At 48.0% G+C, this 26,576-nt stretch overlaps 1 protein-coding gene across 1 annotated transcript; it reads left to right on the top strand.

The window, feature by feature from the left end:
• The first annotated feature begins 17,120 nt into the window (after positions 1-17,120).
• LOC119295103 lies at positions 17,121-19,606 on the top strand. Its single transcript, XM_037573433.1, has 3 exons — positions 17,121-17,564; positions 17,970-18,317; positions 18,424-19,606. The coding sequence occupies exons 1-3, from the start codon at positions 17,160-17,162 to the stop codon at positions 19,042-19,044; spliced, it is 1,374 nt and encodes a 457-aa protein (XP_037429330.1). The 5' UTR covers positions 17,121-17,159; the 3' UTR covers positions 19,045-19,606.
• The last annotated feature ends 6,970 nt before the right edge of the window (positions 19,607-26,576 follow it).

The following is a 26,576-nucleotide window of genomic DNA, read 5'->3' as shown; positions in this document are numbered from 1 at the left end:
TTGACCATATCACATCACAGCAAGCCCTGCAAAAACAAGTTAGACATCCTCTACTTTGTTGTTGCAAGTTTTACGTGGCTGCTACGGGCTTCTAGCAAGAACCGTTCTTACCTACGCATCAAAGCAACAACAATTTTTCGTCAAGTGTACTATTTTAACCTTTAACAAGGACCGGCTGTAGTCAAACTCGATTCAACTAAAGTTGGAGAAATAGACACCCACCAGCACCTATGTGCAAAAGCACGTTGGTACAACCAGTCTCATGAACGCGGTCATGTAATGTCGGTCCGGCCGCTTCATCCAACAATACGGCCGAATCAAAGTAAGACGTTGGTGGTAAGCAGTATGACTATTATCGCCCACAACTCTTTGTGTTCTACTCGTGCATATAACATCTACGCATAGACCTGGCTCGGATGCCACTGTTGGGAAACATGGTAATTTCAAAAAAATTCCTACGATCACGCAAGATCTATCTAGGTGATCCATAGAAACGAGAGGGGGGAGTGTGTCCACATACCCTCGTAGACCGAAAGCGGAAGCGTTTCAATAATGCGGTTGATGTAGTCGAATTTCATCATGATCCAACCGATCAAGTACCGAATGTACGGCACCTCCGCATTCAGCACACATTCAGCTCGATGACGTCCCTCGTGCTCTTGATCCAGTTGAGGACGAGGGTGAGTTCCATCAGCACGACATCGTGGCGACGGTGATGATGATGCTTCCGACGCAGGGCTTCACCTAAGCACTACGATGGTATGATCGAGATGTGTAACTGCGGAGGGGGGCACCGCACACGGTTAAGAGAAACTTGTGCGTTCTAGGGTGCCCCCTGCCCCGTATATAAAGGAGCAAGGGGGAGGCCAGCCAGCCCTAGGGGCGCGCCCCAAGGAGAGGGAATCCTACTAGGACTACTAGTCCTAGTAGGATTCCATCACAAGGGAGAGAGGGGGAAGGAAGGAGATGGAGAGGGAGTAGGAAAGGGGAGCGTCGCCCCCCTTCCCTTGTCCTATTCGGACTCAAGGGGGGCACGCGGCCAGCCCTCCTCTCTCTCCACTAAGTCCCATGGTGGCCCATTAGTTTCCCCGGGGGGTTCCGGTAACCCCTTCGGCACTCCGGTTTTACCCGAAACTTCCTGGAACTCTTTCGGTGTCCAAATAACATGGTCCAGTATATCAATCTTTATGTATCGACCATTTCGAGACTCCTCGTCATGTCCGTGATCTCATCCGGGACTCGAGCAAACTTCGATCATCAAAAACACATAACTCATAATACATATCGTTATCAAACGTTAAGCGTGTGGATCCTACGGGTTCAAGAACTATGCAGACATGACCGAGACACATCTCCGGTCAATAACCAATAGCGGAACCTGGATGCTCATATTGGATCCAACATATTCTATGAAGATCTTTATCGGTCAAACCAGATAACAACATACGTTGTTCCCTTTGTCATCAGTATGTTACTTGCCCGAGATTTGATCATCGGTATCATCATACCTAGTTCAATCTCTATACCGGCAAGTCTCTTTACTCGTTCCATAACACTTCATCCCACAACTAACTCATTAGTTACAATGCTTGCAAGACTTATAGTGATGAGCATTACCGAGAGGGCCCAGAGATACCTCTCCAAAACACGAAGCGACAAATCCTAATCTCGATCTATGCCAACCCAATAAACACCATTGGAGACACCTGTAGAGCATATTTATAATCACCCATTTACGTTGTGACGTTTGATAGCACACAAGGTGTTCCTCCGGTATTTGGGAGTTGCATAATCTCATAGTTTTAGGAACATGTATAAGTCATGAAGAAAGCAGTAGCAATGAAACCGTAACGATCATAATGCTAAGCTAACGGATGGGTCATGTCCATCACATCATTCTCCTAATGATGTGATCTCGTTTATCAAATGACAACACATGTCTATGGTTAGGAAACATAACCATCTTTGATTAACGAGCTAGTCAAGTAGAGGCATACTAGGGACAATATGTTTTGTCTATGTATTCACTCATGTACTAAGTTTCCGGTTAGTAAAATGCTAGCATGAATAATAAGCATTTATCTTGAAATAAGGAAATAAATAATGACTTTATTATTGCCTCTAGGGCATATGTCCTTCAGTTTTGTAGTACTTGGTCAGGAAGGAAAGGTGTGCACATTATTAAAGTCTTTATATGGCCTTAAACAAGCTCCTAAGGAGTGGAATGAGAAGTTCGAAAGAACATTAACTAATGCAGGCTTTGTTGTAAACAAAGGTGACAAGTGTGTGTACTATCGCCATGGTGGGGGCGAAGGAGTTATTCTTTGTCTATATGTCGATGACATACTGATCTTTGGAACCAAACATGATTTAATCAAGGAGGTTAAGGATTTCTTATTTTGTTGTTTTGAGATGAAGGATCTGGGAGTAGTTGATGTTATCTTATACATTAAGATGTTGGGAGATGAGAATGATGGGATTACGCTGCTTCAGTCTCACTATGTGGAAAAGGTCTTGAGTCGTTTTGGGTATAGCGACTGCAAGCCTTCTCCAACTCCATATGGTACTAGTGTGTTGCTTCGAAAGAATCGACGGATTTCTAGAGATTAATTGAGATATTCTCAGATTGTTGGCTCGCTTATGTACTTGGCGAGTGCCACGGGGCCTGACACCTTGTTTGCTGTGAGCAAACTGAGCCGATTTTTGTAAAAACGGGAGATGATCATTGGAATGCGCTTGAAAGAGTTATGCTCTATTTGAGAGGCATTGCAGCTATGGGATTCACTACTCCGGGTAGCTGAGGGTACTGGAGGGTTATAGTGACTCAAACTGGATATCTGATGCTGATGAGATCAATGCCATGGGTGGTTATATTTTTACACTTGGTGGTGGCGCTATTTCCTGGAAGTCTTTCGAGCAGACCATCTTAATGAGGTCAACTATGGAAGCAGAACTCACAACATTAGATGTTGCCACTGTTGAAGTAGAGTGGCATCGTCGGCTCTTGATGGACTTACCTATGGTTGAAAAAACCAATACCCCTATCCTGATGAACTGTGATAATCAAACTGTGATCATCAAGATAAACAGTTCTAAGGATAATATGAAGTCTTTAAGGCATGCAGAGAGGAGATTAAAATCTGTCAGAAAATTGAAGAACTCAGGAGTTTTTATGTTGGATTATATCCAAACATCGAAAAATTTGGCAGATCCCTTCACAAAGGGTTTATCATGCAGTGTGCTGTTGGGGAACGTAGCAGAAATTCAAAATTTTCTTACGTGTCACCAAGATCTATCTATGGAGAAACCAGCTACGAGTAGAAGGAGAGTGCATCTACATACCCTTGTAGATCGCTAAGCGGAAGCGTTCAAGTGAACGGGGTTGATGGAGTCGTACTCGTCGTGATTCAAATCACCGATGATCAAGTGCCGAACGCACGGCACCTCCGCGTTCAACACACGTACAGCCCGGTGACGTCTCCCACGCCTTGATCCAGCAAGGAGAGAGGGAGAGGTTGAGGAAGACTCCATCCAGCAGCAGCACAACGGCGTGGTGGTGGTGGAGGAGCGTGGCAATCCCGCAGGGCTTCGCCAAGCACCATGGGAGAGGAGGAGTAGGGAGAGAGGTAGGGCTGCACCAAGAGGGAGAGAACTCATGTGTATGGCAGCCCCAAACCTCAACTATATATAGGGGGAAGGGGGGGCTGCGCCCCCTTTAGGGTTTCCCACCCCCAAGGGGTGCAGCCATCCCTAGATGGCAAAGGGGGTGGCGGCCAAGAGGGGAGAGGAGAGGGAGGCGCACCAATATGGGCCTTAAGGCCCATCTGGACTAGGGTTTGCCCCCTCCCACTCTCCCTTGCACCTTGGCCCCCTTGTGGGGGGCGCACCAGCCCTCCTAGGGGCTGGTCCCCTCCCACACCTGGCCCACGCAACCTTCTGGGGCAGGTGGCCCCATTTTGTGGACCCCCGGGACCCTCCCGGTGGTCCCGGTACACTACCGATATCGCCCGAAACTTTTCCGGTGACCAAAACAGGACTTCCCATATATAAATCTTTACCTCCGGACCATTCCGGAACTCCTCGTGACGTCCGGGATCTCATCCGGGACTCCGAACAACATTCGGTAACCACATACAAGCTTCCTTTATAACCCTAGCGTCATTGAACCTTAAGTGTGTAGACCCTACGGGTTCGGGAGACATGCAGACATGACCGAGACGTTCTCTGGTCAATAACCAACAGCGGGATCTGGATACCCATGATGGCTCCCACATGTTCCACGATGATCTCATCGGATGAACCACGATGTCAAGGACTTAATCAATCCCGTATTCAATTCCCTTTGTCTATCGGTATGTTACTTGCCCGAGATTCGATCGTCGGTATCTAATACCTTGTTCAATCTCGTTACCGGCAAGTCACTTTACTCGTTCCGTAACACATCATCCCGTCATCAACTCCTTGGTCACATTGCGCATATGATGATGTCCTACCGAGTGGGCCCAGAGATACCTCTCCGTTTACACGGAGTGACAAATCCCAGTCTCGATCCGTATAAAACAATAGATACTTTCGGAGATACCTGTAGTGCACCTTTATAGTCACCCAGTTACGTTGTGACGTTTGATACACCCAAAGCACTCCTATGGTATCTAGGAGTTACACGCTCTCATGGTCGAAGGAAGAGATACTTGACATTGGCAAAGCTCTAGCAAATGAACTATACGATCTTTTGTGCTAGTCTTAGGATTGGGTCTTGTCCATCACATCATTCTCCTAATGATGTGATCCCGTTATCAACGACATCCAATGTCCATAGCCAGGAAACCATGACTATCTGTTGATCACAACGAGCTAGTCAACTAGAGGCTCACTAGGGACATATTGTGGTCTATGTATTCACACGTGTATTACGATTTCCGGATAATACAGTTATAGCATGAATAAAAGACAATTATCATGAACAAGGAAATATAATAATAATACTTTTATTATTGCCTCTAGGGCATATTTCCAACAGTCTCCCACTTGCACTAGAGTCAATAATCTAGTTCACATCGCCATGTGATTAACACTCACAGGTCAAATCGCCATGTGACTAATACCCAAGAGTTTACTAGAGTCAGTAGTCTAGTTCACATCACTATGTGATTAACACTCAATGAGTTTTATGTTTGATCATGTTGCTTGTGAGAGAGGTTTTAGTCAACGGGTCTGAACCTTTCAGATCCGTGTGTGCTTTACAAATCTCTATGTCATCTCCTAGATGCAGCTACCACGCTCTATTTGGAGCTATTCCAAACAACTGTTCTACTTGGAGCTATTCTAAATTATTGCTCCATTATATGTATCCGGTCTCTCTACTCAGAGCTATCCGGATAGGTGTCAAGCTTGCATCGTAGTAACCTTTACGACGAACTCTTTTACCACCTCCATAATCGAGAAAATTCCTTAGTCCACTAGTTACTAAGGATAACTTTGACCGCTGTCCTGTGAGCCATTCTTGGATCACTCTTGTACCCCTTGACTGACTCATGGCAAGGCACACTTCAGGTGCGGTACACAGCATAGCATACTGAAGAGCCTACGTCTTAAGCATAGGGGACGACCTTTGTCCTTTCTCTCTATTCTGCCGTGGTCGAGCTTTAAGTCTTAACTTCGTACCTTACAACTCAGGCAAGAACTCCTTTTTTGACTGGTCCATCTTGAACACCTTCAAGATCATGTCAAGGTATGTGCTCATTTGAAAGTATTATTAAGCATTTTGATCTATCCTTATAGATCTTGGTGCTCAATGTTCAAGTAGCTTAATCCAGGCTTTCCATTGAAAAACACCTTTCAAATAACCCTATATGCTTTCTAGAAATTCTACATCATTTCTGATCATCAATATGTCAACCACATATACTCATCAGAAATTCTATAGTGCTCCCACTCACTTCTTTGGAAATACAAGTTTCTCATAAACTTTGTACAAACCCAAAATCTTTGATCATCATCAAAGCATACATTCCAACTCCGAGATGCTCACTCCAGTCCTTAGAAGGATTGCTAGAGCTTTGCATACTTATTAGCATCTTTCGGGATTGACAAAACCTTCCGGTTGTATCACATACAACCTTTCCTCAAGAAAATCGTCGAGGAAACGATGTTTTGACATCCTATCTGCAAGATTTCATAAATAATGCAGTAATCGCTAATATAATTCCAACAGACTCTTAGCATCGCTACGAGTGAGAAAATCTCATCGTAGTCAACTCCTTGAACTTGTCGAAAAACATCTTAATGACAAGTCGAGCTTTCTTAATGGTGACATTTACCATCATTGTCCGTCTTCCTTTTTGAAATCCATCTGTACTCATTAGCCTTACGACCATCGAGCCGTTCTGCCAAAGTCTACACATACATGGATCCTCTCTCGGATTTTATGGCCTCAAGCCATTTATCGGAATCCGGGCCCACCATCGCTTCTCCATAGCTCGTAGGTTCATTGTTGTCCAGCAACATGACTTCCAAGACAGGATTACGTACCACTCTGAAGTAGTATGTATCCTTGTCATCCCACGAGGTTTGGTAGTGACTTGATCCGAAGTTTCATGATCAATATCATAAGCTTCCACTTCAATTGGTGTAGGTGCCACGGGAACAACTTCCTGTGCCCTGCTATACACTGGTTGAAGTGATGGTTCAATAACCTCATCAAGTCTCCACCATCCTCCCACTCAACTCTTTTGAGAGAAACCTTTCCTCGAGAAAGGACCCGATTCTAGAAACAATTCATATTGCTTTCGGATCTGAATTAGGAGGTATACCCAACTGTTTTGGGTGTCCTATGAAGATGCATTTTGTCCGCTTTGGGTTCGAGCTTATCAAGATGAAACTTTTTCACATAAGCGTCGCAGCCCCAAACCTTTAAGAAACGACAACTTAGGTTTCTCCAAACGGTGTCGTCTCAACGGAATTACGTGGTGCCCTATTTAAAGTGAATGTGGTTGTCTCTAATGCCTAACCCATGGACAATAGTGGTAATTCGATAAGAGATATCATGGTACGCACCATATCCAATAGGGTGCAACTATGATGTTCGGACACACCATCACACTATGGTGTTCCAGGCGGTATTAATTGTGAAACATTTTCCACAATGTCTTAATTGTGTGCCAAAACTCGTAACTCAGATATTCATCTCTATGATCGTATCATAGACATTTTATCCTCTTGTCACAATGATCTTCTGCTTCACTCTGAAATTACTTGAACCATTCAATAATTCAGACTTGTGTTTCATCAAGTAAATATTCTCAACATCTACTCGAATCATCTGTGAAGTAAGAACATAACGATATTCACTGCATGCCTCAGCACTCATTGGACTACACACATCAAAATGTGTTACTTCCAACAAGTTGTTATCTTGTTCCATCTTATTGAAAAACGAGGCTTTTCAGTCATCTTGCCTATGTGGTATGATTTGCATATCTCAAGTGATTCAAAATCAATTGAGTCCAAACGGTCCATTTGCATGGAGTTTCTTCATGCATATACACCAATAGACATGGTTCGCATGTCTCACACTTTTCAAAAACGAGTGAGTCCAAAGATCCATCAACATGGAGCTTCTTCATGCGTTTTATACCAATATGACTTACATGGCAGTGCCACAAGCAAGTGGTACTATCATTACTATCTTATATCTTTTGGCATGAAAATGTGTATCACTACGATCGAGATTCAATAAACCATTCATTTTAGGTGCAAGACCATTGAAGGTATTATTCAAATAAATAGAGTAACCATTATTCTCTTTAAATGAATAACCGTATTGCGATAGACATAATCCAATCATGTCTAAGCTCAACGCAAACACCAATCTCGGTGGTAGAGGGAGCGTGCGATGCTTGATCATATCAACCTTGGAAACACTTTCAACATATATCGTCAGCTCACCTTTAGCTAGTCTCCGTTTATTCCGTAGCTTTTATTTCGAGTTACTAACACTTAGCAACCAAACTGGTATCCTGTACCCTGGTGCTACTAGGAGTACTAGTAAAGTACACATTAACATAATGTATATCCAATATACTTCTATCGACCTTGCCAGCCTTCTCATCTACCAAGTATCCAGGGTAATTCCGCTCTAGTGACTGTTCCCCTTATTACAGAAGCACTTAGTCTCGGGTTTGGGTTCAACCTTGGGTTTCTTCACTAGAGCAGCAGCTGATTTGTCGTTTCATGAAGTATCCCTTCTTGCCCTTGCCCTTCTTGAAACTAGTGGTTTCACCAACCATCAACAATTGATGCTCCTTCTTGATTTCTATTTTCGCGGTGTCAAACATCGCGAATACCTCAAAGGATCATCATATCTATCCCTGATATGTTATAGTTCATCACGAAGCTCTAGTAGCTTGGTGGCAATGTCTTTGGAGAAACATCACTATCTCATCTGGAAGATCAACTCCCACTCGATTCAAGTGATTGTTGTGCTCAGACAATCTGAGCACAAGCTCAACGATTGAGCTTTTCTCCCTTAGTTTGCAGGCTAAGAAAATCGTCGGAGGTCTTATACCTCTTAACATGGGCACGAGCCTGAAATCCCAATTTCAGCCCTCGAAGCATCTCATATGTTTTGCGATGTTTCGAAAACGTCTTTCGTGCCTCAACTCTAAACCGTTTAACTGAACTATCACGTAGTTATCAAGACGTGTATGTCCGATGTTCACAACATCCACAATCGATGTTTGGGGTTCAGCATACTGAGCGGTGCATTAAGGACATAAGCTTTCTACTAATCGCATAATCGCTACTATTAACTTTCAACTATAATTTTCTCTAGGAACATATCTAAACAGTAGAACTATAGCGCGAGCTACGACATAATTTGCAAAAGGTCTTTTGACTATGTTCAGGATAATTAAGTTCATCTTATGAACTCCCACTCAGGTAGACATCCCTCTGGTCATCTAAGTGATCACATGATCCGAGTCAACTAGGCCGTGTCCGATCATCACGTGAGACGGACTAGTCATCATCGGTGAACATCTTCATGTTGATCGTATCTTCTATACGACTCATGCTCGACCTTTCGGTCTCCGTGTTCCGAGGCCATGTCTGCACATGCTAGGCTCGTCAAGTTAACCCTAAGTGCTTTCGCTGTGTAAAACTGTCTTACACCCGTTGTATGTGAACATAAGAATCCATCACACCCGATCATCACGTGGTGCTTAGAAGCAACGAATTGTAGCAACGGTGCACAGTTAGGGGAGAACACTTCTTGAAATTGTTGTAAGGGATCATCTTATTTACTACCGTCGTTCTAAGCAAACAAGATGCATAAACATGATAAACATCACATGCAATCAAATAGTGAAGTGACATGATATGGCCAATATCATATAGCTCCTTTGATCTTCATCTTCGGGGCTCCATGATCATCTTGTCACCGGCATGACACCATGATCTCCATCATCATGATCTCCATCATCGTGTCTTCATGAAGTTGTCACGCCAACGACTACTTCTACTTCTATGGCTAACGTGTTTAGCAATAATGTAAAGTAAGTTACATGGCGTTCTTCAATGACACGCAGGTCATACAATAAATAAAGACAACTCCTATGGCTCCTGCCGGTTGTCATACTCATCGACATGCAAGTCGTGAATCCTATTACAAGAACATGATCAATCCCATACATCACATATCATTCATCACATTCTTCTTGGCCATATCACATCACATAGCATACCCTACAAAAACAAGTTAGACGTCCTCTAATTGTTGTTTGCATGTTTTACGTGGCTGCTATGGGTTTCTAGCAAGAACGTTTCTTACCTACGCAAAACCACAACGTGATATGCCAATTGCTATTTACCCTTCATAAGGACCCTTTTCATCGAATCCGTTCCGACTAAAGTGGGAGAGACTGGCACCCGCTAGCCACCTTATGCACCAAGTGCATGTCAATCGGTGGAACCTGTCTCACGTAAGAGTACGTGTAAGGTCGGTCTAGGCCGCTTCATCCCACAATACCGTCGAAACAAGATTGGACTAGTAACGGTAAGCATATTGAACAACATCAACGCCCACAACTACTTTGTGTTCTACTCGTGCAAAGAATCTACGCAATAGACCTAGCTCTGATACCACTGTTGGGGAACGTAGCAGAAATTCAAAATTTTCTTACGTGTCACCAAGATCTATCTATGGAGAAACCAGCTACGAGTAGAAGGAGAGTGCATCTACATACCCTTGTAGATCGCTAAGCGGAAGCGTTCAAGTGAACGGGGTTGATGGAGTCGTACTCGTCGTGATTCAAATCACCGATGATCAAGTGCCGAACGCACGGCACCTCCGCGTTCAACACACGTACAGCCCGGTGACGTCTCCCACGCCTTGATCCAGCAAGGAGAGAGGGAGAGGTTGAGGAAGACTCCATCCAGCAGCAGCACAACGGCGTGGTGGTGGTGGAGGAGCGTGGCAATCCCGCAGGGCTTCGCCAAGCACCATGGGAGAGGAGGAGTAGGGAGAGAGGTAGGGTTGCACCAAGAGGGAGAGAACTCATGTGTATGGCAGCCCCAAACCTCAACTATATATAGGGGGAAGGGGGGGGGCTGCGCCCCCTTTAGGGTTTCCCACCCCCAAGGGGTGCGGCCAGCCCTAGATGGCAAAGGGGGTGGCGGCCAAGAGGGGAGAGGAGAGGGAGGCGCACCAATATGGGCCTTAAGGCCCATCTGGACTAGGGTTTGCCCCCTCCCACTCTCCCTTGCGCCTTGGCCCCCTTGTGGGGGGCGCACCAGCCCTCCTAGGGGCTGGTCCCCTCCCACACCTGGCCCACGCAACCTTCTGGGGCAGGTGGCCCCACTTTGTGGACCCCCGGGACCCTCCCGGTGGTCCCGGTACATTACCGATATCGCCCGAAACTTTTCCGGTGACCAAAACAGGACTTCCCATATATAAATCTTTACCTCCGGACCATTCCGGAACTCCTCGTGACGTCCGGGATCTCATCCGGGACTCCGAACAACATTCGGTAACCACATACAAGCTTCCTTTATAACCCTAGCGTCATCGAACCTTAAGTGTGTAGACCCTACGGGTTCGGGAGACATGCAGACATGACCGAGACGTTCTCTGGTCAATAACCAACAGCGGGATCTGGATACCCATGATGGCTCCCACATGTTCCACGATGATCTCATCGGATGAACCACGATGTCAAGGACTTAATCAATCTCGTATTCAGTTCCCTTTGTCTATCGGTATGTTACTTGCCCGAGATTCGATCGTCGGTATCTAATACCTTGTTCAATCTCGTTACCGGCAAGTCACTTTACTCGTTCCGTAACACATCATCCCATGATCAACTCCTTGGTCACATTGCGCATATGATGATGTCCTACCGAGTGGGCCCAGAGATACCTCTCCGTTTACACGGAGTGACAAATCCCAGTCTCGATCCGTATAAAACAATAGATACTTTCGGAGATACCTGTAGTGCACCTTTATAGTCACCCAGTTACGTTGTGACGTTTGATACACCCAAAGCACTCCTACGGTATCCAGGAGTTACACGCTCTCATGGTCGAAGGAAGAGATACTTGACATTGGCAAAGCTCTAGCAAATGAACTATACGATCTTTTGTGCTAGTCTTAGGATTGGGTCTTGTCCATCACATCATTCTCCTAATGATGTGATCCCATTATCAACGACATCCAATGTCCATAGCCAGGAAACCATGACTATCTGTTGATCACAACGAGCTAGTCAACTAGAGGCTCACTAGGGACATATTGTGGTCTATGTATTCACATGTGTATTACGATTTCCGGATAATACAGTTATAGCATGAATAAAAGACAATTATCATGAACAAGGAAATATAATAATAATACTTTTATTATTGCCTCTAGGGCATATTTCCAACATGTGCTAGATAATGCATCCATGGAGATGGGTTTGAGACCCACCGTTTGGGACCCACTCTATGTGATCGGAGATCACGTGAAGTAGAAGTGGGAGACAAGCTGTTGGTCAGATGGGAGGAGAGTATCCCTATATTAATTATCCCACTCCATGAAGATGCAGTACTCTCCTGATCTGCATGGCAGGTTGATACTTATCTTAATGTGTTCCAAGTGGCTTATTTGGGTAAGCAGAGATGTTGTCGTGCAGAGCATTTCGTGAGGAACACACCTATATGAATTTGACTGTTAATGTCGCAATCTGTGAGAACTGAGTGTTCTCCAATAAATTCATGAAAGACCCTGGAGTATGGCACATACGCTCCACCCATGGGGAAGTCTTGTGGCAGCCCAATATCAGTCAAGAATTTGTCTGAAACTAGTCTCACAGAAAATTTGTAGTTCAAGGCATAGTCCATTATTTAAGTTGTGATCTAGTGTAGCATAAAACTTTAAGTGAAAGTTCAACTTTACAATCTCCACTAAGCATCGGTATATAAACAATGTTTTGGAACTAGATGATGAGATGTGCCAATAAGAATTTGTGGGGGGGATTATTGGAATTTGTTAGTAGGCCTTTGACCCAAAGCCCAACTACGATATGAAATTCTCATGACCCATTCATGCATGGCTCTGAGTAGTGTGAGTGGGACTAAAGTTTAGTCCCACCCCGGAAGTTGAGTGGGAGTTACACATCTTTATAAGGTGAGCTCTTCTAGCATTTGTATGAGCATGAGAATAGAAGACCTACACGTGTGCTCCTCCTCCTCGCTCACCTCGCCAGGGGCGCACCACTTTTCGGGAATGAGCCGAGGACAAAACTATGAACGTTGTCTATATTTTGCTGCTAAAAAATTAATGAGTCATTAATTAATAATTAACAAACACGTTAATTACTGAACTGTTTCTGATTCTTTTGGATTGCGACGTGGACGTGGGGTTTACTCCCACGACCTTCCCGGCCCGTATTATATAGTCAGGCAGACGTCTACCCTAGCATATGGTTTCACATCATTCCAAAATATTGCGCCTCCACGCAAGTCTTCTCCATCACTCCTTTCGGCGTGCACCGCGAGAAGGGACAACAGGCCTATGAAACCCCGTCTCTCATGATCATGTACGGGAGCGGGGCGATCAGGTTTTTGGGGAGCGCACTCGCGTGACTGCTCGCAGCGACGACTTCGCCAATGACAACTTCTTCCCCGACATCGGCAACCTCTTCATCAACGACATGGGCGGCAACGTCAACGTCGGAGGTCCTGCTCCTGCTGCACCATATGTGATCTTGTCCTCCTTGTTTGAGATTGTACTAGAATTCATATTTCTAGTTTGTACCTTAGATTCGATCTGCTCATTTACTTTGCTAGTCTGCATGATTAGTTCATCCCCTACTACTGTCGTCATGATTTATTTACAGTTTATTCGGATTAAATCTCGTAGTAATTTGTTCATATATTCAACATATATAATATGAAACTACATTGTTATGATGAATCTAATGACGTCTGTTTGGCAATTTAGATGTAAATATATTTCTCCACAAACTTGGTCAAAGTTTGCGTTACGTAAAAAAACCCTATATGCAGTACATTATGGAACATAGGGAGTAGTATACTGTGTGCCCCTGGCGGGTTTGGCCGGACTAGGCGCTATAGTGCCGGGCCAGAAGATACAGGTAAGCCTTTCCATTTTTCTATTATGTTTTTATTTGCTACTGATTTGAAATTTTCTTGAAGATCCAAATGAGCACAAAACCTATTGAAAAATATTTAAATGTAGATAAACTACACAAAAAGTTTCAGCATTTTTGGTTTATATTTCTATTTCCAGGAAAATAATGCAAATTAAACCTTAATATATTTTAATTCCAAAGCCCCCAAAAAAATTCCCTTTAAAATCACAAAAAACTATGATGTGCACATGGTTACATATGATCTGATACCTAAATCTTAGGGTTTAAGAAGTCTTTTTTAATTCACTCAATTTTTTAGGGTTTTACGCTTTAATTAAAAGGAGGCTCTGATTTCCCTCAATTTTGAAGTTCAATTGAATTTAAACATGTTGACATGCTTGCTTAGCTACTCTAGTACATTACCATTAACCAGGTTTGTGATCCCGAGATTCAGTAGTCATAGGGAAGAGAGCGGGGTACTCAGATCGAAGGCGATCTTCTCGTTCCCAACTCGCTTCCTTTTTCAAAATGGTGAGATGAGATCATTGGACTTTGATGAATTTCAAACTTGATATTCCCTTTTACAACCACCTAGATGACCAGGCGGGACGGATGAAAAAGCGAGTAACTATTTATCAGCACTCAGAAGCGCATATGCTACATCATAAAACTTTAATTGTAGATATTACCATTAACTAATACCCAAAAAAAATGCATGCAGGCGGACGGCGTCCGAAAGTCCGCGAACGTCCGCATAACGGAGCATTAAAGCCTAGTAACAAAAGTTGGTGCATTTTCGGCCTCGTGGACTTAGGCTGCCCGTAATGGTAGTATCATAGGTAGTATCATGCATGCCAACTAAGCAATTTTGATGAGATGACATAAAATTAATTGAAGAAAGAGATGCTTGAGTATCATATCATGATACCGTATCATATTAAATGATGTGCTACTTTGTGTCATGCATAGCAATAAATGTAGTACTCTATGATACCAACATATGATACTTTGCATCAGGGATGTAGTATCATACACTAGTATCATATGCATGATACTAGGATATGATACTGCCCATTACAACCAGCCTTATGCGGATGGCGAGGACGTGTCCGCTTGCATCCCTACCGAAAAGTACACATAGTGCAATGAACACTTAGAATAAGAATTTTACCTTTTCATCCCATGTTGATAATATAATTGTTTTTTGTTTATAAGTGTGCGGATTAGAATCTACTCCCTCCGTCCCACAATATAAGAGCGTTTTTGACACTAGGGGTGGAGGGAGTAAATTTTAAATTTTGTGACATAATAAACTTACCATGTGTTTGTATTTTCAAATACTATTCAGATGTATTTCATAACTTTTTAGCAACTAATTCCACCAAGGCCACATCTAAAGAAAGAGTGAGCGTATCAGGTCGTTCTATATAGATGTCATGATGGGTACTCGTACTGGCAACTATTAATTATAAATATACTACGCAAAATCAGTAGAAAATAATGGACGACCCAATGTATACGCAAAAGCTTGTCAAGAATTTATGTCGTGAATTTTTTCTGACAGAAAATACTCCACTGGGACCAGGGACGACAGACCTCTCTCTCTCTCTCTCTCTCTTGGTCGTGCATGGAGGGATCAAATGAATGGATATGCTAAATATTGAACGCAAACGTCGCAATAAAGCCACATCCATCCAGGCGTCAGTTAATTCAGCATATTATATCAGTACAATATATTCATATATAATAGGATAAGATGCTGCCGCATACTAGGAGATATGCACGAATTAATGCGTATGCATGGATGGATGCACCGGCCTGTCAAGTCTCCATCCTCCAAGTGGGAATGGGAAGGCAAAAAAAAATGAAGCAGAGCCAATGCGGTTGGTGCTGCACGATCGAAGAGAGGGAGCAATGATATTATTGGCTCATTGCTTAATACTCTACTAATTGATTATGATTACGTTACGTACTAGGCGCTTGCTTGCTTATTAGTGGTGCGTAGGCATAGCCATCAGCATGATTTGGTCCGGCCTGTTTGGTTGTTTGCACTTTGCGGTAGTGCATGCATACTGTGGGATGTGGGTGGCGTAGTCGCCATGCACGCTGTCCTAATTATGCTCAGCTGCATGCATGCAATCCCTAATCTTGTGCTAGTACGTACCACCTTGGTATTAAACAACAAAATAAACATCATCCGCAGGTCTAGGGGCTGTTGTTTTCATCAGTTAGTGTGTGAGGGAGACCAGAACCTGCATGAGTATACATGCTTGTCTACTTACTGGTCACATGGCTAGCTGAGAGGGACTGTCCATCCGTCATGAGTGAAAGCATTGGGTACGTAGCTGGAGGTGGTTAGTTAACTTACCGTCAACCATTGAGCTAATGCTGATAGTTTACTGAAGGAACACTGTCCTATGCCGGGTGGTATAAAATATGTAGTACAGCAGTAGTATTGTGAATGTGAACAACTTGAGACCAAAGAGAAGAGTCAAAGCGCGACGTAATACTCGTCTTTTGCGACGGGGTCGTCTCCTTGTCCACTCCCACCTAACCTAATAACCCCAACCCGAGTAGTAGTAGTAGAGTAGATCCAAGATTGCGCCCCTGCTATACGTATGACCCTACATCATCATGCGCGCGATTACCATCCACCCTCAGCATCACCATCCCCAACAACAACAAAAGCGACTAATATAAATCAGCAAAATAATACTTCCTTCGTCTGAAAATACTTGTCATCAAAATAGATAAAAGAAGATGTATCTAAATATATTTTCGGATGGAGGGAGTACGTAAGAAAAACCACAAGTAAATCGCTTGCTTACGAACGAACTAAACACTCCAGGCATTGGCATCTCCCAAGATACGATGGATGTGTTCGTGCATGTTTCTCCAGGAAGCGGCTGAGAGCGTGCCCGGACCGCTTCCTCCACCGTCTCTGTTGGCCAGCACGCACATTGCACGGCATAGATAGGATAGCATAGGTAAGATGCCTCCAACGCCCGCACAGCTGTGGCTCACGAGTCGCGGCGAGCTCCTCCGAAACTGAAACTGACTCGACCGCAAGCGTCCAAAGCGAAGCAAAGAGGCGAACCACGTTGCCCGTCCCTCGCTACAGCTATGCAGTTCCGGACGGATCCGCGCCGCGCACGGAACGGAACGGAAGAGAGCAGCAGCAGACGAACAGAAAGTCACAAACTGACGCCGCTTTAACTGAGCTCGGGGAGGAGCACCCAGCGTCCATCCGTCCCCGTATGGCCGTATGCCCGTATGCCCGTCCGGTCGTCACGCTTGTGAACCGAACCGCCGGAGCCGCCGGTGCCGGAGCGTCACGACTGACGACCACCGTGGCCCGGCCGGGGCGACGGGTTGGTCCAGTCCAGCTTGCATTCCGCCCCCTGCCAGCGGGCCCCACCATCTCCCCTGCCAGCCGGGCCCACACCTCCGTATAAATTCGCGAACCACCGCACACACACCCTCGGCAGCAGCAGCAGCACACCAGACCACAGCCCACGCTCACTGTCCATGGAAAGGACGCAGGGCTTCTTCGCGGCGCTCAAGCAGGAGGTGGCGCGCGGGCTGTCGCCGGCGAGGGCGCGCCGGAGGTCCGACTCGGCCGACCTCGACGCCGCCGCGCTCCGGTTCTCCGGCCCGGGGGAGATGCTGGCGCCGCTCATGGAGGGGCCCGATCCGGAGTCCGGTGACGGGGACGCCCGCGCCGCCGCCGGCGCCAGGAGGGAGGGCTGGGGCCACTGGGTGCGCGGGCAGCTCGCGCGGACGCCGTCCTCGGTCGCCGCCGCGGCGGCCGGCGCCGGCGCCGCCCGCAACGACCTCCGCCTCCTCCTCGGCGTCATGGGCGCGCCGCTCGCGCCCGTGCACGTCTGCGCCGCCGAGCCGCTCCCGCACCTCAGCATTAAGGATACCCCCATCGTAAGCGCTTCCTCTTCTTCTCCTTCTTCCTCACATGCCGCTGTCTTGGTGTCTTTCCCGCCTTTCCTAGCTCTAGATTTGGTCGAGTCGCGTCGCGTGTTCGACGAAATGCTCCAGTCAAATCGCTTCTCAAATGTCTGTGTCTGTGCTCTCTTGATTCTTCAATTCATGGTCCTGCATACTGTAAAAACGTAGTAGTATTTACTCATGCTTACAGTGCTGTAAAAAATTCTCCTTATCTTCTTCGCCGATGTCTGCTGTATTTGTTGTCTAGCGATGCTGTTTGTTCCTTACGATAAAGATGTGCGAAATTTCGTCACCAAGCTGTTTGATTCAGGGAGAAAAATCACAAACGTCCAGTAGTAAACATGGTTATTTACTGTTACGAGCTTTTTGTTTACACAGGAGACCTCGTCGGCGCAGTACATTCTGCAGCAGTACCTGGCGGCCTCTGGTGGGCACAGGCTCCTCGCCTCTGTGCGCAACTCCTACGCCATGGGCAAGGTGCGCATGGTGGCCACTGAGTTTGAGAACGCCGGCCGCCTGGTCAAGAACCGCAATGCGGCTCGCTGCGCCGAGCCAGGCCGCTTCGTGCTGTGGCAGATGGCTCCTGAGAAGTGGTACATCGAACTGGCTGTCGGTGGGAGCAAGGTGCATGCTGGCTGCAATGGCAAGCTTGTGTGGCGCCACACCCCGTGGCTCGGCTCCCATGCCGCCAAAGGCCCTGTTCGCCCCCTCCGCCGTGCTCTGCAGGTATAATTGCACTGCCCAGCCCACGCCTAGTATGCCATTGTATGTGCCCATACAGCCATGGAATCTTGGCACTTTTACTCAGATGTTTTGATCGATGTCTTTGTAGGGCTTGGATCCACTCACTGCAGCAAGCATGTTTGCCGGTGCACGGTGCATCGGTGAGAGGAAGGTGAACGGGGAGGATTGCTTCATTCTGAAGCTGTGCACTGACCCTGAGACCCTCAAGGCACGCACCGAGGGCCTCGCGGAGATCATCAGGCATGTCATGTTCGGGTACTTCAGCCAGAGGACCGGCCTTCTTGTCCACATTGAGGACTCACACCTGACGCGGATTCAGTCAACAACCGGTGGGGATGCGGTCTACTGGGAGACCACCATCAACTCATTCATCGAGGACTACCGGCCGGTGGATGGCATCATGATTGCGCACTCCGGGCGCTCGGCCGTGACCCTGTTCCGCTTCGGCGAGGTGGCCATGAGCCACACCAAGACTCGGATGGAGGAGGCGTGGAGCATCGAGGAGGTTGCGTTCAATGTCCCTGGTCTGTCCATGGATTGCTTCATCCCACCCACCGATATCAAGTCTGGATCTGTTAGTGAGACCGTCGAGCTCCCTCATGGTGGTGAGAAGAACAAGTTTGGTCCTTCCCCTGTCCATCGTGCTAAAGTTGCTGCGCTGGAGAAGACGGATGGTGGCGAGCTAGCATGGAGGGGAAGCCATACTTGAATATCGCAATTGATTTTCAGGCCATCGATACTTGCTTCTTTTCGTTGCAACTGACTGATGAGTAGTGTAGAGAGAAACAGGTCGACGGGGGATTTCGATTTTGGAAATTCCAAATGACCTCTGTGTATAGCAAGGAAGCAGCATGAGGCATTCACATGGTGTGAAGAATCGTTTCTAATCTCTTCAAGGGGGAGCGGTAGTAGGTAACCTTGTTTGCTATTTCAGGCTTTTTTGTCAGTATCATGTGGAAGACTTGGTGCGTTCCCCGTTCCAACTACCTGAGAAAGGCCATCGTGGTGGCGCTGTTTGTTCCCCTTTAGCAAATACTAATTGGTCAGTGGCATTACTTCCAATTGGCTGCTCAGTTTGCTGTGCTTGGTGAAGTTAACCTTGTCAGAGAAGTGTAACCTCTTGTGAACGGCTGTTAGTACCTCCAGTAGGTTTTCCAAAATAGTTCTTCCTTCGCATCTCATCTCTTATTTTTCCTGAGATGAAGGTTGTTGTACTCATTAACAGAAGCTTTGTTTGTTTCCTTGTAATCCAAAAACATCTAATGAGTGAAGTGTCTTGTGATGTCCCTGTTTTGCACACCACACCACACCCCCGGGAATGATTTCAGCTTTTTCCTTGGAGATGTTGAACCGCGGCAAGCAGCGTGGCATCAATGCGCCTTTTTGGGCCGCTTGCATTTTACTTTGGCCTGCCGGTGTGTTGGAGGGAGTAGTGATGATTTCATGTACTGCCATGATTAGCATGGCCCCCATGTGCTTCTTCCATTCCACCCCTGGCCCAGGTGCCGCTGTCAAAGCGTGTTACCCTGAGGGCATGAGCAATGGAGGCGAAAAAAAGACAGGTGCTTCATCAAACACACAGGCATGGGAGGATTGAGGCTATTGCTCACATGCGTTCAGTCCAATGGTGGCTATGGTGGTGCTGCCTCACACCCGTCATCCTTTGGTCCCCATGTGTTCATCTTTTCCATTCTTCCTCCCCTTCTTTTCCTCTCCTTCCTTACTTTTTCCTTCTTTATCTGCTGAAGAACCCGTCTCCTCTGCAAGCTTCACCTGGCGCATGCAAGCAGCCGTCATGCTGCCACAGTGGCATCCGAGCCTAGTTGGCTTATGAAGCATCATCTTTGAGGCTATCCATTGACCATGCCCTGATGACACAGGGTGATTTACCCCTTTTATAATCTGTACTCCTGAGCAGCACTGATGAGCTTTGTGAGCCTTTATTTTTCTTTCGGTGTGGTGAAGACTGATGAGGCCTCACTCACTGGCCATGGTGCTGCCACCTTTCCCTTGGCATTAATGACACGTATTGCACTCCTTTCTTGTTGTGAGGAGCTGTGATGATAGATTTATTCTTGGGGCTGTGTGTTCTTCCTGGGAAGAAGGGACCAATGTCTGAGGTGAAGAGATAGTAATATTCTCAAGTCCACTGTCTTTGGTACTCTCTCACCTATTGGGAACTTGCAACTCACACGCCGATCCTCCAAGGTCAAATTCTTGTCTTTACTAATATTCTCAAGTCCACTTGAGGAGTAGTTTCAGACTTGTTTATCGTCCGTTCCGTAGACGCTCTTCTGTTGCCTGCGGTGGGTGTCTGTGCGGCCTCTGGTGCACAAGTTTTGAGCCCTGGCATTCCGGAGATATGTTCGTTCTTCAGTTCCAATGGAGAAGCTACAAATGAACCTAAGCTGAAATTGTACTGCAAATGAGACCTCAAATCGACAGGTAGAAGTCGCCCGTACTCCTCAGTGTGGAATGGAATGGAGCAAAGCCAGTTAGAGATGCCATTATCATGTGTAGCAGCGCAGCCACAGCCTCATCACAGCCGCAAGCTAGGCTAGCAACTTTGACAATGACGCCTAGCCAGCCACCGTGTTCATACACACACAAAAGGCTACAAAAAGATTGCTATGCTAAGGTTAAGGCCAACTCCACCGCGCGACTCTATCCTGTCCGCCCCGGTCCGTTTGGGGTAAAAGGGACAAAGAAGGCGGCTCAGCGCGCGACGGCCCGGACCCATCCTGTCCGTTTTGTGTCCGGGCTGACCCATTTCGAGCGCAAACTTGCGTCGGGTTTGGGTCGCGGTGGACATCAAACGGACGCGCCCTCGTCCGCGTCGGGGCCGCGTGGCAGGCGACCACCTACCTTCCTCCCGCCCACATCAATGCGCACGGGCGGGCGGCCCCACCTGTCATCCACACATGGAAGGGTCGCCGTCCTTTAAGTAGGAAGCGTGGACCGGTCGTCGTCCACACTGCCCCACGCCACCCCGCGGCCTCCTCGAAACCCGACAGCCCCAGGCCCCAAACCCTAGCCAAGAACTCGCCGGCCGGCCGCCCCGCAGCCATGGGGCTCTGGAACTACGGCCGCAAAGGCAAGCACGACCGCGAGGCTGGCTCCTCGTCGGGGCGTCGCCGCGGCTCGGTGAAGGAGGAGGCGGCCTCGCCATCGCCACCACGCCAGGCCCCCTCGCCGCCCGTGTTCTCCATCGCCCCCGCGTCCGCCGGCAAGCGCGACCGGCACTACATCCGCGCTGAGGTGTGCCGCCGTTACTGGGAGATGAGGACGCCGATCCCCTGGAGCGACGCCCACCTCCCCAACAACTGGCATTTGTCGGTCGACCGCGTGCCGATCCCGGTGACCGGCCGTGCGCGCCGCCAGAAGATCGAGCGCCGCCGCCGCCTCCTCCCGGACGACCTCTACTATGACCCCGGGTACACCCCCGACTCGCCATTGTGGGACACCTGGTTCCGCGATGAGCACGACGCGCGGCGGGCGTCCTATTTCCCCGGCACGTCGACGGGGCCACGGCGGCCACGCCCAGAGCGCCCAGCGGCTGCTCCCTAGGAGCACGGGCGTAGGGTGGTGCACGGCCTCACGCCCACGCCGTCGTTGTCTCCATCGCCGCCACCACCTCCTCGCATGACGGCGGAGGAGAAAGCCCGTCTCGTGCAGCGTGTCATGGAGGACTCCATGCGCACGCACGACGAGCGGCAATGGGACGGCTTGGAGGAGGCCATGGCACTGTCTGCCGCCGGCGACGTGGCCTTCCCGGAGCTGCAGATGGCGGCCTTGACGGAGGAGAGGAGGGAGGATGCCATGTAGGAGGAGCCGGCGGCCGCCTTCCAGCAGCTGGTGGGCACGGGGTGGGCCTGGTCCTGCACTGCTCCGGAGATGGCCGCCTGCCTGGGAGTGGACTGGCGCGCCACTCCGCCGCAGTCACCGGAGCGGGAGGGGTCGCCACGGGAGGAGGTGTTGCAGGCACCTCCTGCTGTCCAGCCCGCCCCCGTCTACCAGGCACCGCATGCACCGCCGGCCCACCTGTGGACGCCGCCGGCCTACGTCGACCTCGTCAGCGACGACGACGACACTGGCGGCCAGTGAAGAGCGCCACGGCGACGGCAACGACAGGCACGGGCAAGAGCGCGCCGGCGGAGACCGTTTTTTTTCCTTTTTATGTTTAATTATTAATGTGACGAAACTGGGCCGTTTTGTGGCCATGGACCCCCCTAACTAAGTTTTATCTTTTATTAAACTGCGTTTTTTTACTTTTTAGTCATTTTTTATGTTTTCCTGACACGGACGTGATTTGGGGTGCGGCCGCGCGGTGGGCGCACGCACGACCCAATGTACACAGCGGACACGGGCGTACCCATCGGCGCCCCAAACGGACAAAATTCGGCCAATTCGGACGTCTGTTTGGGGTGTGCGGTGAAGTTGGCCTAACAAATGTCACGACCGGGTTTTCCGGGTAATAAATTTCCAGAAAAGACCGTCGTGCTCATCAGCCCCAGGATTACTGTTAGCTGATGAGGCTCCAACTTGATACAGAAATTCCAAGCAACATACAAAATATGCAGTACAAGACCATTCTGGCCTGTGAGTACAACAAATGGTTTCTAGTGGTTGATGGCAGAAGCGGTTTGTGGATCATCAGTGTCTATGGGACTCCAATTCCCACGGGAACAGCTGACCAGGTTAACTCCTATCTTCGCGAGGCTGCTATCTCCATTGCTTAGGTTCCGGGGCTGTCATCGCGTCACTCCTCTCCGTGCAAGAAAATCTGGCCAAGACAATAGCCAGGGACAAGCCAGTGAGTACTTTGAATGTACTCGCAAATATTATGAACACAGGTATAATATAACCATGATGTGCTGAAAATATTTTATGCTCACGACGTCAGTCACAATAGATAAATGAAACTCTGATGCGTGCAAGCAAGTTATTTCTAAAACTGCAATAACATGGTAGTATAAAAACTTATGAAACAAATAACAAGTAATGCCACAGTCGGGCGTCTGAGCGACGCCACATAAAGGGCTTTAAAAGAAATGCCACAGTTGGGCGTCTGAGCGACGCCACATAAAGGGCTTTAAAAGAAATGCCACAGTCGGGCGTCTGAGCGACGCCACATAAAGGGCTTTAAAAGAAATGCCACAGTCGGGCGTCTGAGCGACGCCACATAAAGGGCTTTAAAAGAAATATCACAGTCGGGCGTCTGAGCGACGCCACATAAAGGGCTTTAAAAGAAATACCACAGTCGGGCGTCTGAGCGACGCCACATAAAGGGCTTTAAAAGAAATACCACAGTCGGGCGTCTGAGCGACGCCACATAAAGGGCTTTAAAAAAAATACCACAGTCGGGCGTCTGAGCGACGCCACATAAAGGGCTTTAAAAGAAATACCACAGTCGGGCGTCTGAGCGACGCCACATAAAGGGCTTTTAAAAGAAATAATCATAATAAATATCCCGGAGGTAGAACCATCCCAGAGATATTCGGTAATAATAATATCACGGGTTAGTCAACAATAATAATAATCATAGATATCACAAGTCACGAGTAGTAATTCCATTTTCTGGTTAACAGTTTCACCTCCGAAGACCGACACAAAGACTGATACTTGACCCATCCCAGACTGTAATCCTTAATCATGGACACAGCTATTCGAATAGGTTTATTCTCTGCAGAGGGTGTACTCTTTACCCACGAGTAACGGATTTCTTTAGTCCATCAGGACTAATTCCATCTACGGTCTTTTTGTTGAAAACACACCTAACTTGCACACACCAGCTTATCACACACGTGTCTGGAATCACCCACGACACTTGTTAAGCAAACTCTAAGTGGGGAGGCTACAACCTCGCGTAGCATGGGATCAAATTTGTATCGCGCGCTCTAAGGGGTGGCCTCCCCTCTCGGTCCCAACCGGAAACACCCATGCCCCCGGACCAGGTGGCCTGCCTACCAGCTACAACCGGTATCTTCCACCATGGCCTCTCTGTACGGTGTGTGCTAGCAAGAGGTTGACAACTTACTGAACCGTACTCTACTTGCTGTAGAGACGAGTGGTAGTACGAAACAAGTATGGGGGTTACTGGAACAAGACTCGATCTAGGGTCGACTCAGGAGGTTTAAGTATTCCCTGCATGATTAGTATAACGAATATATTTCATCAAACAGAGTCACCACTCATATCACCTTACCATGCTATACCAGACAGAACCGTCCCGACGGAGACCGGCGACAAAATCATACCTACCCAAGGCAGAGGTCTTCCCGGTTTCCTGCCGGTATGCATGTAAGGCACATGAGGATGATTATCATCACAAGTGTGTTCATTTCCAACAGCATGGAAATCAATAACATGTACCCATGCATATGATCACATCACATGAAATAACAAGTCCTTCGAAATGCGGTGGTGTTATAAATGCATCGACGATCACACCAAAATATTATGCCGGGATTCAGAATGCTTGCCTTCAATGTGTGGAAAGGCAAGGTGCTCTCCAAACTTTTGAAAGTTTTCTTCTCTTTCCCCAAAATCCTATTTGAAAATATATTTGAATTAACACACATTTCAAAAACAGAACAAAAAAGTTGTTTGAAATTTTTTCAAATAAATCTTAAAATAAACTAGACCAAATTTGAGGAAGGTAGGAAAAAGAATCAACTCATTTGGACTTATATTTAAAAAGTTATAGCCAGTTAAAGATTTGGTCAAATCTGTTATTTAAAATAAAACAGAAAAGAAAACGGTTCAGACGAGATTACGCTTTCGGTACAGAGGAGGCGTACTTTAGGCTTTACGCCTCCACTTATCCACGTGGACGGCGCAGGGTGTCACTGACAGTGGGTCCTATGTGGCCCACTAGTCAGGTTTGACTAGTCCGCCCCTCCTCCTTCTCCCTCTGTCCCGAGCGGAGGCGGGACTCCGACGACCAACGCCGGCGAGCGGCGGCTCCTCGCGGCCTCTGGAGGGCGGGGATGGATCCGCGGATCGAGGGCGATCCTGCTGGTAGTCGCTGGGTTGGTGGGGACGGCGTGAGCTGTCGGCGGCGAGCTCCTCGGCGGAGGGAAGCTACGGGGAAAAGTGGTTTCGGGGCGGCGGTGGTTCTCGATCGAAATGGAGTAGGGGAAAGTGTTCGGGGGAGGCAGAGAAGGCTTCTGGTGAAGAGATTGGAGAGGGGGAAGCTCTGGTTGCGCCGAACGGAGCCGGGAGGCGGCGGTGGCCGAACTGACCGGAGAGGTTGACGAAGACCTGCTCCCCTCCAATTGGTGGCGATGGGGGTGCTAGTGAGACGGCGTGAGGCTACCTCAGGGCTCGGAGACGCTCGGGGCTTCCTTAAATAGGCGATGGAGGTCGGTTCCGCGGCGGCCGGATAAGCTCTCCGGCGAACCTCCTCTCTGTAGCTTGCAGGGCAACGTGGCGTGGCTGGGGATGACGGCAAGAGCTAGTGGACGAGAGGGCACTGCCCCAGGGGCCAGGTGGCGAGCCGGGGTGGCTTGGGCGGCGCTGCACGGCGCAGGGCTGTCGGGCGGCGGCGGCGGCTAGTGTTTGGCCTGCCGGGCGCGGCGAGGCTGCTTGGCGTGTTGCGGTGAGAAGGGGAGTGCGTGGCGAGGTGCTTCAGAGCGGGCCAAAGCCGTGGGGCCAACGTGTCGGCTCGGGCGCGCGGCTGCAATACGCGCGCTCTGGGCGCGTCCAGTGCACGCACACCAGGTGTTCGACACAATGCCGTGGCATGCTACAGGTCGCAGGTGAGGATGGGATTTACCAGATCGAGGTTAGGAGCAACGGGGAGTCTAGTGGACATGCTGGTTTGATCAGAGTTGCAAGTTCACAGTGCAATGCCACACTCATGTCAGAACTGGTCATGCTCTCCAGGTGTTTGGCAAAATGCCACATGCACTTAGGCAGGTCTTGGGGTGGCCAAAAACTCCATATGGGGGTCTCTTTAGATGCAAAAGAGAGTGGTGAGGTTAGTTGGACAAAAGGGGAAACTTGCTAGTGCAAGTTTTACAAAACCCCAATTCTGGACAGGAAATAATTGACATTATTTCATGAACCAAAAGTGATCCAAAAGGTGCATGCTCTTGGACTTAAGGGTTTAACATGGGGGACTACAAGTAGGAGAAATAATCAAGGGTATAGGAGCAACTAAAATGGTGGTTGCTGTACAAATCCTCAAGTTGGTCCAGAATGGAAATGAGGTTGATTCACTCAATAATTTCAAAGAAC

Source organism: Triticum dicoccoides, chromosome 4B (genome assembly GCF_002162155.2).
Source record: "Triticum dicoccoides isolate Atlit2015 ecotype Zavitan chromosome 4B, WEW_v2.0, whole genome shotgun sequence".
NCBI lineage: Eukaryota > Viridiplantae > Streptophyta > Magnoliopsida > Poales > Poaceae > Triticum > Triticum dicoccoides.
This window is presented reverse-complemented; position numbering and strand designations above follow the sequence as displayed.

Excerpts from the sequence above, each read along its gene's own strand:
- LOC119295103 (XM_037573433.1), top strand. The coding sequence starts at position 17,160 with ATGGAAAGGACGCAGGGCTTCTTCGCGGCGCTCAAGCAGGAGGTGGCG. Across the intron at positions 17,565-17,969 it reads GCATTAAGGATACCCCCATC|GAGACCTCGTCGGCGCAGTA; the intron begins GTAAGCGCTTCC and ends TTGTTTACACAG. Across the intron at positions 18,318-18,423 it reads CCCTCCGCCGTGCTCTGCAG|GGCTTGGATCCACTCACTGC; the intron begins GTATAATTGCAC and ends ATGTCTTTGTAG.